The sequence below is a fragment of the Pongo pygmaeus genome, chromosome 8 (genome assembly GCF_028885625.2).
Source record: "Pongo pygmaeus isolate AG05252 chromosome 8, NHGRI_mPonPyg2-v2.0_pri, whole genome shotgun sequence".
In the NCBI taxonomy this organism is placed as follows: Eukaryota; Metazoa; Chordata; class Mammalia; order Primates; family Hominidae; genus Pongo; species Pongo pygmaeus.
Genome location: NC_072381.2, coordinates 33,489,334 through 33,501,926, shown reverse-complemented (window position 1 = coordinate 33,501,926; position 12,593 = coordinate 33,489,334). Strand labels below are relative to the sequence as shown.

Genomic DNA, 12,593 nt, shown 5'->3' with positions numbered 1-12,593 from the left:
ATTAATATACAAATAAATGTGCCTCTGAATGTGTGACACATGCTCCATGGCTAAACTCTTAAGGGTTATTATAGGAAATCCATAAACAACTCTAATTGTTTTACTTAATACCCTTAGTTGTCTCTTACAAGGAAAGAGTGCCCAGATTAATCTTTTCACTAGGTGCCAGTTTATTCGTTGAATACTTAAAAAAAAACAAAACTAGTTTCATTGTTCAAAGACTGTCTACTCTGTTTTTCTCCCACTCGCTTATAAACCTGTTTTGCCTTTACACCCTGGTAATAATCTAATGATTGTTTCCCTAATATAAGTAAATTTGCACACAAAATAATTTTTTTAAAAACAGGCTAATAAAGGACATGGAAATAGGCCTTTAGAGAGGAATGTAGGTCAAATGAGAGATAGAAGAACATATTTAAAAACTGAAAAGAAGGATAAATTGAATGAGGGAAACTGAATATACAAGAGAGAATAATTAATTAATCAAAGTTCTTGAGAGGGCATGGCAGGGCACAGTGGCTCACGCCTGTAATCCCAGCACTTTGGGAGGCAGAGGCAAGGGAATTGCATGAGTCCAGGAGTTCAAGACTAGCCTGGGCAACATGGCGAAACTCCATCTCTACTAAAAAAAATACCAATTAGCCAGGCATGGTGGCTCGTGCCCATGGTCCCAGCTACTTGAGAGGCTAAGGTTGGAGAATCACCTGAGCCCGGGAGGTCAAGGCTTCAGTGAGCTGAGATCAAATCACTGCAGTCCAGCCAGGGCAACCAGAATGAGATCCTGTCTCAAAAACACAAACAAACAAACAAACACAAAGTCTTGAGAAGGCAAGAGGACATGAAATCCAAAACAGAAGTGAAATAATTAGTCATGTATAAGAAAGAACAATATATCTGTCTTAACAGGAAAAAAGAAAGAGAAAATGAGTACAGACGTTAATATTTTGTTAGGTAGCAGGAATTGAAGGAGTTCCAACCAATGGCTTGTATTTAGAGCATTCCAAGTGTTTGGTGGCCAGAGCAGTATTTAAAGTAATAATTGGAAAAACATAAATTTATAGTTCAAGAATAAGTTGCCTAAATTAGTAATTTTTAAAATAAAGTAATTTAGTTAATGACAAGTTCCAGAGTGTGACTGGAAGTGGAGGCCAAGAGATCTTTGGAGATGAGGAAGTCAAGAAAGTGAGAGGCCAGGGTTTTGGATAGGTCACGTACATTGACAGGACTGAGTGCAAAAGAAGAGTAAAAGTAAACCCATTAATAAAATAATAAAAAGAGATTGATGGATGAAAAGAAGATAAGATGAATTTCCAAAGTTGCAAAGAAGAACACATTTTATTTTATTTTATTTTATTTTATTTTTTTTTTTTAGTCTAATAGCTTTTTCTTTTTCTTTTTTTTTTTTCTTTTTCTTTTATTATTATTATTATTATTATTATACTTTAGGTTTTATGGTACATGTGCACAATGTGCAGGTAAGTTACATATGTATACATGTGCCATGCTGGTGCGCTGCACCCACCAACTCGTCATCTAGCATTAGGTATATCTCCCAATGCTATCCCTCCCCCCTCCCCCCACCCCACAACAGTCCCCAAAGTGTGATGTTCCCCTTCCTGTGTCCATGTGTTCTCATTGTTCAATTCCCACCTATGAGTGAGAATATGCGGTAGAAGAACACATTTTAAAAGAGGGTAGAGGAATAGTAGACTTCACTCTACCCCTACTTCTCTGAAAGGATAATGACCTCCATGCCATAATCAAAGAATGACCAACACTTTTCCAATGTCAGTCAAATGTATCCTAAAGCAAACAGCATATAGACCATGAAAGTCTTCTGTTCTGGGACCAGAGATAAAACAATGAGAAGATGCTAGGATATAGTCACAGTTCATGCATTTAAGGTTCTATCTATATTTATCCTTTAAATACCCCCAAATAAACTGGCCTCTTTTCTTTGAAAAGCCTGGGCTTCAAGAGTCTTTAATTGGACTGAACCATAAGTGTGACCAAATGAGAACTAAAATAATACTGTAAATCAGTAAAGCTACCCTGGAAATCATTCTAATATACTAACAGCATATATAAAGTATTTTCCAAAATAGAATTAAAAGCCCCTAAGGACAGAGACCAGTAGTTCTCAAACTAATGGCAAAGTGCCTGAATCAAAAGTGTAAAAGAACATCATTAAAATAACATATTTCATCTATAGAAAATCAATACATAATTTTATGTCTACACATACATAATCATTTAGCATGATTTTTTTAAATATGGTAGAAATACTTAAAGTGAAAGGTTCTCTCATCACCCTTTTATGTAAATTGGAAAAAAATAATAACTTAGTTTCCATTATTCAATTTTAGGAAAAAAAATGTGTCAGTCAAACTTGGAGTATACCAGATATATGCAGGGATATAGGGTGCAGGTCACTGAAAAATATTTTATCCCATCCACTTATTCCTTGTCTACCCAAATCAAAAGGTTACTTTATAACCAACAGTTATTCAAAAATGACTTATACATACTTAACTTATAAATAATCCAAATTGGTTTTCAAATGAGTTCAAAAATATTAACTTAACAATTTTAAAATGTTAGACTTACTTCTTCCATCTGATTGACCTGCCACTGAAACCACTTTAAGAAAACAAAAGAGGGACAAAAAAAGAAATAGTGACTATTTAAATTGCACCGATGAAATAAATATCTATATAAATGTGTGTCTGTGTCTGTGAATCTTCATCCATCAAATATCAGCCCTGACCGAAATATCACTTGGGATTCAGAATGGGGCTAATGCACTATACAAATGAACATAAAATTCTTAAATATATAGAGCAGCAAGCAAGTATGGAATTCCTTCTACTCCCTTAAAATTTAGAAACCTCTTCTTCATTGGCATGTATTTCTGTGTTAAGTTTTAGTAGGCTTAAGCTGTAATATATTGAACGTACCTTAAAAAGAGATTCCAAAATCTGAAAAATAAAGTTTTAATTAACACATTTAAAAATAGAATGCTTCACAATGTATGATATAATATTTAGTTCAGTCTTTTGCAATTTTCAATCACAAAAATGTACTAAGTACTAAAATATAATTTTATAAATCTGTAGTTGAAAATTATAATTTTTTATTTACAGACAGTGCTTTTAGTTCACCTTGCATAGACAACTTCATTCTAGAATTTAAAAATAATTTTTCTTTTTATATATAAAAAGGGAGAAAGAGGGAAAGAGAGACAGAATCTCACTGTCACCCAGGCTTGAGCGCAGTGGTGCACTCATAGCTCACTATAACGTTGAACTCCTGGGCTCAAGTGATCCTCTTGCCTCAGCCTCCTGAGTAGCTAGGACTACATGGGCACACCCCCATGCCTGGCTAATTTTTAATTTTGTTTTTAAGAGGGATGGAGTTTGGCCATGTTGCCCAGGCTGGTCTTGAACTCCTGGCCACAAGCGATCCTCCCATCTCAGTCTCCCAAAACACTGAGCATAAGCCATCATGCCTGGCCCTAATATATCTATATTAGGAGGCCCCCAAACAATTCCCAAATTTATTTCATATATTTTCTTAATATAGTTAAGGAGGCTGGGTGCAGTGGCTCACGCCTGTAATCCCAGCACTTTGGGAGGCCAAGGCAGGTGGATCACCTAAGGTCGGGAGTTCAAGACCAGCCTGACCAACATGGAGAAACCCCGTCTCTACTAAAAATACAAAAATTAGCCAGGTGTGGTGGTACATGCCTGTAATCCCAGCTATTCAGGAGACTGAGGCAGAAGAATCGCTTGAACCTGGGAGGCGGAGGTTGCAGTGAGCCGAGATCACGCCATTGCACTCCAGCCTGGGCAACAAGAGCGAAACTCCATCTTAAAAAAAAAAAAATGTACATATGTATATATATATGTAAGGAATAAAATTTAAATTCCTTTCAGAAGAGCATTATATTTTTTTCATACAGCAGCAAGTACAATCACAAAAAGCATCACCTTCCCAACACTATCTTCTTAATACAACTCTGTTCCTGCTAAATGGTCTAGAAAATCAAGATATAAAATATTATAATACTATTTAATATTTTTAATGAAAAATGCAAAGTACTTAAGAAATTATAAGAGAAACTGACTAAATATACAAAAACCAATAGAAACTGAACTCCACATACACCTACAACCATTCTGTTTTTCACTTTCAGTACAGTATTCAATAAGTTTCATGAGCTATTCAACACTTCCTTATAAAATAGGCTTTGTATTAGATGATTTTGCCCAACTGCAGGCTAATGTGCAGTGTTCTCAGCACATTTAAGGTAGGGTAGGCTAAGTTACAATGTTTGGTAGGTCAGGTGTATTAATGCACTTTCACCATATGAAAAATTCAACTTATGATGGGTTTATCAGTATGTAACTCCCTCATAAGTTGAGGAGCATCCATACACAGTTCAAAATATCAATATTTACCACTTAAATATCTAATGTTAAAGTGATTACATTTGCTACAAAAACAAAAACTCCACCCTATCAAATTGGGTAAAAGTTTTCAATTACATTATTAAAGTAAAATGTTACTACGTGCATTCAGGGAGTAACATAAAATTGAACAAAAATTAAACTAGATAAATTAAATTTATCTTCCACAACACTAACTCTAGATCTGTGGTTCAAAAAGTAAGAAGCCACAGCAACAGCATCAGCACCACCTACAAGCATACTTATTAGTACTGAAAATTCTCAGGCCCCACCCTACCCTACTAAATCAGAAATTCTAGAAGTGGGACTAACAATTTGTGTTTTAACTAGACCTGCAGGTGATTGCTTTGCATGCTAAAGTCTGAGAATCACTAAGCTAAATAAGAAAGCATAAATCTAAGCAAAAAGTGCTGAGATCCTTCAGAAAATATACCAAAGCAAATTAATGTCTGTATCAGAAGAAAAATACTTTCAGCTATGTAAGTGTTTAGAAAATAATGTCCACTAAAGCACATTATACCTAGGAATAACTAATTCTTTCCACTGTCAAGAAAGATTCCAAGATTCTCAAAACTTCCCTTCCTGCACTGGAACCTGATGGGAAACATTAGCATATATCAATTCAACCACTCATTGTAGCCATAGTTCTACAATAATTTAAACCACTCCTAGTTTAACGAGAACAGTGCCTTTCTCAATTACTGAGGAAACCCACGGCATCAATTACTGATACTGCTAAATCTAGATCATTGTTGATAAAAATGAGTGAAAAATAAAAACTGATCCACTGTGAAATGCCTTTTTATTTTGTAATGATTTGTTTAATCTTTTACTTACTGATAAGTAGATATTATCTATATAATCTAGATAATCCTTCATGTGATTAAATACACATATACGTCAGGTATACATGATCCAAATTTTGCCCCTGTTTGAAATTTCTCTTGCCCCTCTCTTTATGAATTATTTATATAACAGAGCTTATAAATTTAATATAGGTGAATTTATCAATATTGCCTTTTATGATTTGTATTTGTTTTGTGATTGTTTCTTGCTCCAGGTCATATACTTATATCATCAGTATCATATTTGATCATATATCAAATTAGTTTTTTCCTTTATAAATAACCAACTGTCCCAAAGCCATTTATTATACTGCTGGCTCTGTCATCAACAAAATTTTCCATATATAAAAGGGTCAATATTTGAGACTTTGTTCAATTTCATCAGTTCATCCAGGCTTGCACCAAAAGCATATAATCATAATTGATATAGCTGCATAATGAATCTTGATATCCGTTAGGGTAGGTCCTTTGGCCTTGTTCATTTTCTTCAGGACTTACTTGGTTATTCTTGGTCTACTGAAATGCTATATATATAAAATTCAAAGTCAATTGTAAATTTGTATCAAGGAAAAAAAACTATTAGGGTATTTGAAGAGTTATAACAGCAAAAAAAAAAAAAAATGTGCAGTAGGGAAGTCCAAAGGCCTATGCTCCAATTTTGTTAGAACTCTGAAAAACAGTTAAAGATTTAAAGCAACCAAGCAATGCCACATCAATAAAATGTGGCTTGAACACCACAGGAGAACTGTGTGGTATTTTAACTTGGTCTTGCCCCACCCCCTCCTCCAGCACAGTAGCAGTCTTAAAAACAGCAACCCTCATTTTGAATGGTTCTGGAGAGAGCATAGCAGACATATTCCCAAGAAATTGTGTTAGTGTTTTGAGCTCTCTAGAGATTCCCACTTTTGAGCTCTCTAGAGGTTCCCACTAAACTGAGTTAGTTTCACCTAACTCAGAACTCTCCTAGGGAAGAAAAGCAACTAAGTGGAGGGCCTCAAAAGTGTCCCTGTTTGCAGACAACATGATCATATACATGTCATATACATAGAAGACTCCACCCGAAAACTTCTTAGAATTAATTAATAAATTCAGTAAAGCTGCAAAATACAAAATCAACATATAAAAATCAGTAGCATGTTCATATACTAGCTGAAAAAAAGAAATCAAGAGACCAATCCCATTTATAATAGCTACAAAATAATATATAAGATACCTAGAAATAAATTTAACCAAGGAGGTGAAAGGTCTCTACAATGAAAATTATAAAATACTGATGAAAGAAATTAAAGAAGACACACACAAAAAAACAAAAGACATCCTATGTTCGTGGATTAGAAGAATTAATATTGATACTGGGCTTAAGCCCAGTATCGTTTTGACAGGGATTTCACTGAATCTGCAGATAGCTTTGAGTAGTATGGTCATTTTAACAATATTAATTATTAATACCATGACATTCTTTACAGAAATAGAAAACAAATCCTAAAAATTCATGTGGAACCACAAAAGACCCTAAGTAGCCAAAGCAATCCTAAGCAAAAAGAAGAAAGCTGGAGGCAACACACTATCTGACTTCAAAATATACTACAAAGTTAGCCAGGCATGGTGGTTTACGCCTGTAATCCCAGCAGCTTGGGAAGCTGAGGCAAGAGGATCCCTCAAGCCCAGGAGTTCAAGGCTGCAGTAAGCTATGATTGTGCCACTGCAGTCCAGCCTGACCAACAAAGTGAGACCTTGTCTCTTTAAAAAAAAAAAAAAAGCACACACACATGTGCAAACACACACACAACATACTCTTCAAAGCTATAGTAGCCACAACAGCATGGTACTGGCACAAAAACAGACACACAGACCAATGGAACCCAATAGAGAACCCAAAAAATAAATCCACTTATTTATAGCCAACAAATTTTCAACAAAAGCACCAAGAACATTGGGAAAAGGACAGTCTTTTCAATAAATGGTGCTCGGAAAACTGGATATCCACAGTCAGAAGAATGAAACTAGATCCCAATATCTCACCATATGCAAAAATCAGCTGAAAAACAGCTTAAAGCCTTTAATGTAAAACCCAAAATTATGAAACTACTGGAAGGAAACATAGAGGAAATGCTTCAGGACATTGGTCTGAGAAAATATTTTATGGATAGGACCTCAAAAGCATAGGCAACACAAGCAAAAACAGACAAGTGGTATTATATCAAACTAAAAAGCTTCTGCACAGCAAAGGAAACAACCAACAGAGTGAAAAGACAATCTTCAGAATGAAAAAAGATATTTGTAAAAAAAAATTCATCTAACAAGTGATTAATATTCAAAATATATAAGGAACTCAGACAACTCAATGGCAAAAAAAAACTGATTTTAAAATAGGTAAATGGCTTGAATATTTCTCAAAAGAAAGATATACAAATGGCTAAAAAGTATATGAAAAAAATGCTCATCATCACTAATCATCAGGGAAATGTAAATCAAAACCACAATGAGATATCATCTCACCTCAGTTAGAATGGCTATTATCAAAAAGAAAAAAGATAATAAATACTGACAAGGATGCAGAGAAAAGGGAACATATATACACTTTTGGTGGAAATTTAAACTAGTGGAACGATAATGAAAAATAGCATGGAGTTTCCTCAAAAAACTACAAATAGAACTACCATATGGTCCAGCAATTTCACTACTGGGTGTATATCCACAGGAAAGGAAATCAGTACACTGAAGAGACATCTGTACTTCCATGTTTATTGCAGCACTAAACTGCAATTGCCAAGATACATAATCAACCTAAATGTCCATCAATAGACAAACGAATAAAGAAAATGTGGCATATAGGGGGAATGGACTACTATTCAGCCACTTTTAGTTCCAAAAAAGATTTCACTCTTAATTCCAAAAAAGAATTAAATCCTGTCATTCACAGCAACATGGAAAGGCCTATAGGATATTATATTAAGAGAAATAAGTCAGGAACAGAAAGATAAATATTTCATGTTCTTGCCAATATGCAAATGCTAAAACAAGCTGATCTCATAAAAGCAGAGAGTAGAATCATGATTACTAGAGGTTGGAAAGGGTAGGGGTGAGGGAGGATAGGGAGAGGTTGGTTAAACGATAAAAAATTACAGCTAGATAGGAGAAATAAGTTATAGTGTTCTATAGCACTATAGGGTGACCACAGCTAACAACAGATTATATATATATTATATAATATATAGATTATATTATATAATATAATATAATATATTACATATGTTATATTATATATAATATATATAGCTATATATAATATATAATATATAGCTATATATATCATATATAGCTATATATTATATATATATAGCTAGAAGAGAGGATTTTGAATGTTCCCACCACAAGGAAATGATAGGTGTTTGAGGTGATGAATATGCTAATTACTCTGATTTGACCACTACCCATTGTATGTATCAAAATATCGCTATGTACCCCATAAATATGTATAATTATTACATGCCAATTTAAATACTATTGCCAAAAAAAGCAATAAATTAAGTGTATTCTATTATATGAAAAAAAGACAATTTCAACAATTCCACTGTAGTCTTACATTTTACTCATAGCTAATTGATAAGGCTTATGGTACTAAACCATGATTGTGTGGTCATTCTCTGTAATGGCCAATCATTCTCTCTTTGATGCTGATTGCCACAACCTTACTATTTATTAACTACCTTGTAACTACTTACATGCTCTTAGTGAGGGAATATGGCAGATTCATTAAGATTCACACAACTATTGAAGAATTAATTCAAAGTTCATGTCTTATTTGTGGTGGTTCAGTGGCATAATCTTTGCATTTGGGCATAGTAAAAACCCTTGATGATGATTTAAAAAAAAAGAATAAAAAATAAATAAATTATGCTTTCCAATGCCATTTATAATTTCTTAAGACACTGAATCTAGGTTAATGTTGGCTGACTGGATAGCAGATTCAATTTTCAACAACCAGTACAAGTTTGATATTTTATACTTGACAGTATATACAGAATACATACATTTTGTTCTTCTTTAAGTGCTTCTTCTAGCTGAGCTGCAAATTGCGAACAATATGTCAAGAATGAATTCATATCATCCCCAACCTTTTAAAAAGAATAATAAAACATAAAGTTACTTCTATTTAAGAATCCATATGCATGTCTGTCTTTTTCTAGCATATTTACTTTTTGAAAAATTTTAATTTTGTGTAATTTATGTCCCTTCAAACATTTACAGCAAGAAGCCATGCTTCAAATGCCATACTAGCAAATTCTCCCAAAGAAAAAACATGAAAGAAAGTACACTCTGGGAAGTGGCCCATCAGTGACATATACCCAGCTATGTTTCTCCTCTCATTCATCTCTACACAGTTCCAGAAAATCCAGCATTCCAGCCTTATAGTACTGAAATTTCTGGGTGGCCAAATAAAAGGTAATCATTACCATAAAAAAAAATCTCTTGGTGTTAGAAAATGACTACTACCTATGATATCTAACTGTATACTTGCCATGAACTGCAGTCTTCTGCTGTCACCTAATGGGCAATACACAACTTTGAGGAAAAAATAGTTACAGCTTAAATGTCATAATGATCAAATCCCTTCTAGTAAAGTAGTGATTCGTAAATCAGAGAATTGACTCATGATAAACAAATATTACAGTCTTATATACAGTTAGGATTTTCATAGAGTGGTTCTCCATGAAGAATCTATTCCCTGAGCATTACATTTAAAGATACTGAGCCAGGCGCGGTGGCTCACACCTGTAATCCTAGCACTTTGGGAGGCTGAGGCAGTTGGATCACTTGAGGTCAGGAGTTCAAGACCAGCCTGGCCAGCATGGCAAAATCCCGTCTCTACTAAAAATACAAAAAAAATTAGCTGGGTGTGGCAGTGCATACCGGTAATCCCAGCTACATGGGTGGCTGAGGCACGAAAAGTGCTTGAATCCAGGAGGCAGCAGTTGCAGTGAGCCAAGATCACACCACTGCACTCCAGCCTAGGTGACACAGTGAGACTCTGTCTCAAAAAAATAAAAATAAAATAAAATAAATAAATAATATACTGAGAGGCTCACATACTTCTTGTCACAATAAAGACCTATAATCATATAGGAGACGGGGAAAAAAAACTAAAATAATCATCCAGCAGAGAGGAAAATGAACAGATTAGTGTTACTAATCACAAATATAAAGAGAAACCATTAGCCTACTTCTTCCACCCACATTCAGGTGCCACAAATATAGAGAAGACAGAGAAATACACACAAGATGGAAATTGATTTGACCAAGTTTATAATGTAACCAAATAAGACCAATAAAGCAGAACAGGGCAAGAGAGTTAAGTACGTGTGAAAGGGAGTGATGATAATAGTGGACCATGCTATTTAAGCTGGGTAAGTAAGGGCACAAGGAGGATTTGGGACACTAAAAAAGCAGCAGGACCAATGGATTATGGTTCCCTGTGAAATCAAAGGATTTTTGGACACAGAATATTGGACAGACTGAGTGGGAAAGACAGGAGGTGGTGGCCACAGATTAGGATGACTGAAATTCAAATTATGAAACAGTTATGGTAAGGACTACAGGATATCACTTTGTCAATTAGTGGTTGACGTGAAATAAAATACAAGATCATTGGAGGAAAGAAATTCAGTAAAATAAAGGGGGTATCCGAAGGGCTGATTTCTTCAATTTTGTCAGTATTGGAGACCACAGGAAAGTGAAGTTAATTTCATTTTATTTTATTTTTGGTGGGTTTTTTTTTCAACTTTTGTTTTAGATTTAGCGGGTACATGTGCAGGTTTGTTACCTGGATATATTGCGTGATGCTGAGGTTTGGGGTACCAATGATCCCATCACCCAAGTACTGAGCACAGTACCCAACAACTAGTTTTTCAACCCTTACCCCGCATCCCTCCCACCTCTAGTCATCCCAGTTTCTATTGGACTTCAATTTTAGATTTTAGTTTTGGTTCTTTGATTCATTCCTGGCAGGGCTTCAAAACATAATAACCACAAGGTCATGCAGGATAAGGACTGTGATTACATAGTCCTTTTAATAGTTGGGTAATCACCACAATAAAAATATAAAACATTTCCATCATTTCAAAAAGCTTCACTGTACTCCTTTGCAGTCAATTCTCCCCTCCTACCTTAGCTCAAGACAACCACTGGTCCTTTACTACAGTTTTCCCTTTCCCAGAATTTCATATAAATAGAATCATACGATATGTAGCCTTATTTATTTAGCTTCCCCACATCCTAATGTTTTTGAGATTCATCCACATTGTTCTATGTGTCAGTAGTTTGTTCCCTTTATTGTGAAGAGTATTTCATTGTATGCTATACCACAATTTGCTTATCAATTCACCAGTTAGTAAATACTTGGGTTGCTGGATTCAGTAGCTATTCTGGCTGTTACGAACAAAACTTGTATAAACATTTATATACAAGTCTTTGTGAGGATGTATGTGTTCATTAATCTTGGATAACCACTTAAGAGTGGAATTGGTGGTTATCTTTTAAGTATATGTTAAACTTTGTGAGCAGCTGTCAAACTGTTTCTCAACATAGCAGTATCATTTGTGTTCCCACCAGCTCTGTATGAGAGTTCCTGTGGCCCCATATCTTTACTAAAATTTGATTATTGTCTATCTTTAAAATTTTGGTCATTCCTAATGGGTATGTAGAACTCCTTTTCTGCAAACTTCTTGGCAAAATTCAGGTCAAGAGGGATTTGGTTGGGTTAATTTTCTAAGAGGATCATTTTCATGGATGGGAAATTCATTCTAAGGATATAATAAGTACTCCAAAAGAAAATATTTTAAATTTATATTTTTAAAAAGAAAATCGACCCTTTTCAGTGTTAATGTCTCTATATTAGGGTTGCATATACTTACAGATAAAGATAATTCTTCATGTTCTTGCTTTACAAATGGTTCTTCTCCATTCTGATCGCAATGTCCATAGGTTTCTTCCAAAGTGGAAACAACCTGTAAAAAAAAAAAAATCAAAGGCAATTAGATACTTTAATAGTTTAAAATTAATTGTATTAAATGTAAATAATATTTAATCAATTATGCCAGGACCTTTTTTACCAGTAAGACTTATTTCTTCCAGTGCCATAAACTTAAATTTTTCATCCCATACCCAATTTCATGTCATCATGAGGAAAAAGCAATATTCCTTAACCCTACTCCCTAGCAATAGAGAGATGCTCTATGACTCTACCATTTCTGTGTTGATAGCTATCTTAAAACGGAGA

The 12,593-nt window shown here is 34.5% G+C and overlaps 1 protein-coding gene across 50 annotated transcripts in view; it reads right to left on the bottom strand.

Moving 5' to 3' along the window:
- CCDC7 (coiled-coil domain containing 7) overlaps nt 1–12,593 on the bottom strand; it is a 434,284-nt gene that overhangs the window by 411,998 nt on the left and 9,693 nt on the right. For 47 of the 50 annotated variants that reach the window (XM_054436378.1, XM_054436376.1, XM_054436430.2 and 44 more), the window contains exons 3-6: nt 12,229–12,321; nt 9,349–9,432; nt 2,958–2,978; nt 2,608–2,640 (exon numbers count right to left, since the gene is read on the bottom strand). In XM_054436378.1, the coding sequence (XP_054292353.1) occupies nt 2,608–2,640; nt 2,958–2,978; nt 9,349–9,432; nt 12,229–12,321 (231 nt within the window). The remainder of the gene's footprint in view (nt 1–2,607; nt 2,641–2,957; nt 2,979–9,348; nt 9,433–12,228; nt 12,322–12,593) is intronic. The other 3 variants (XM_054436379.1, XM_054436384.1, XM_054436382.1) reach the window with 2 other exon arrangements.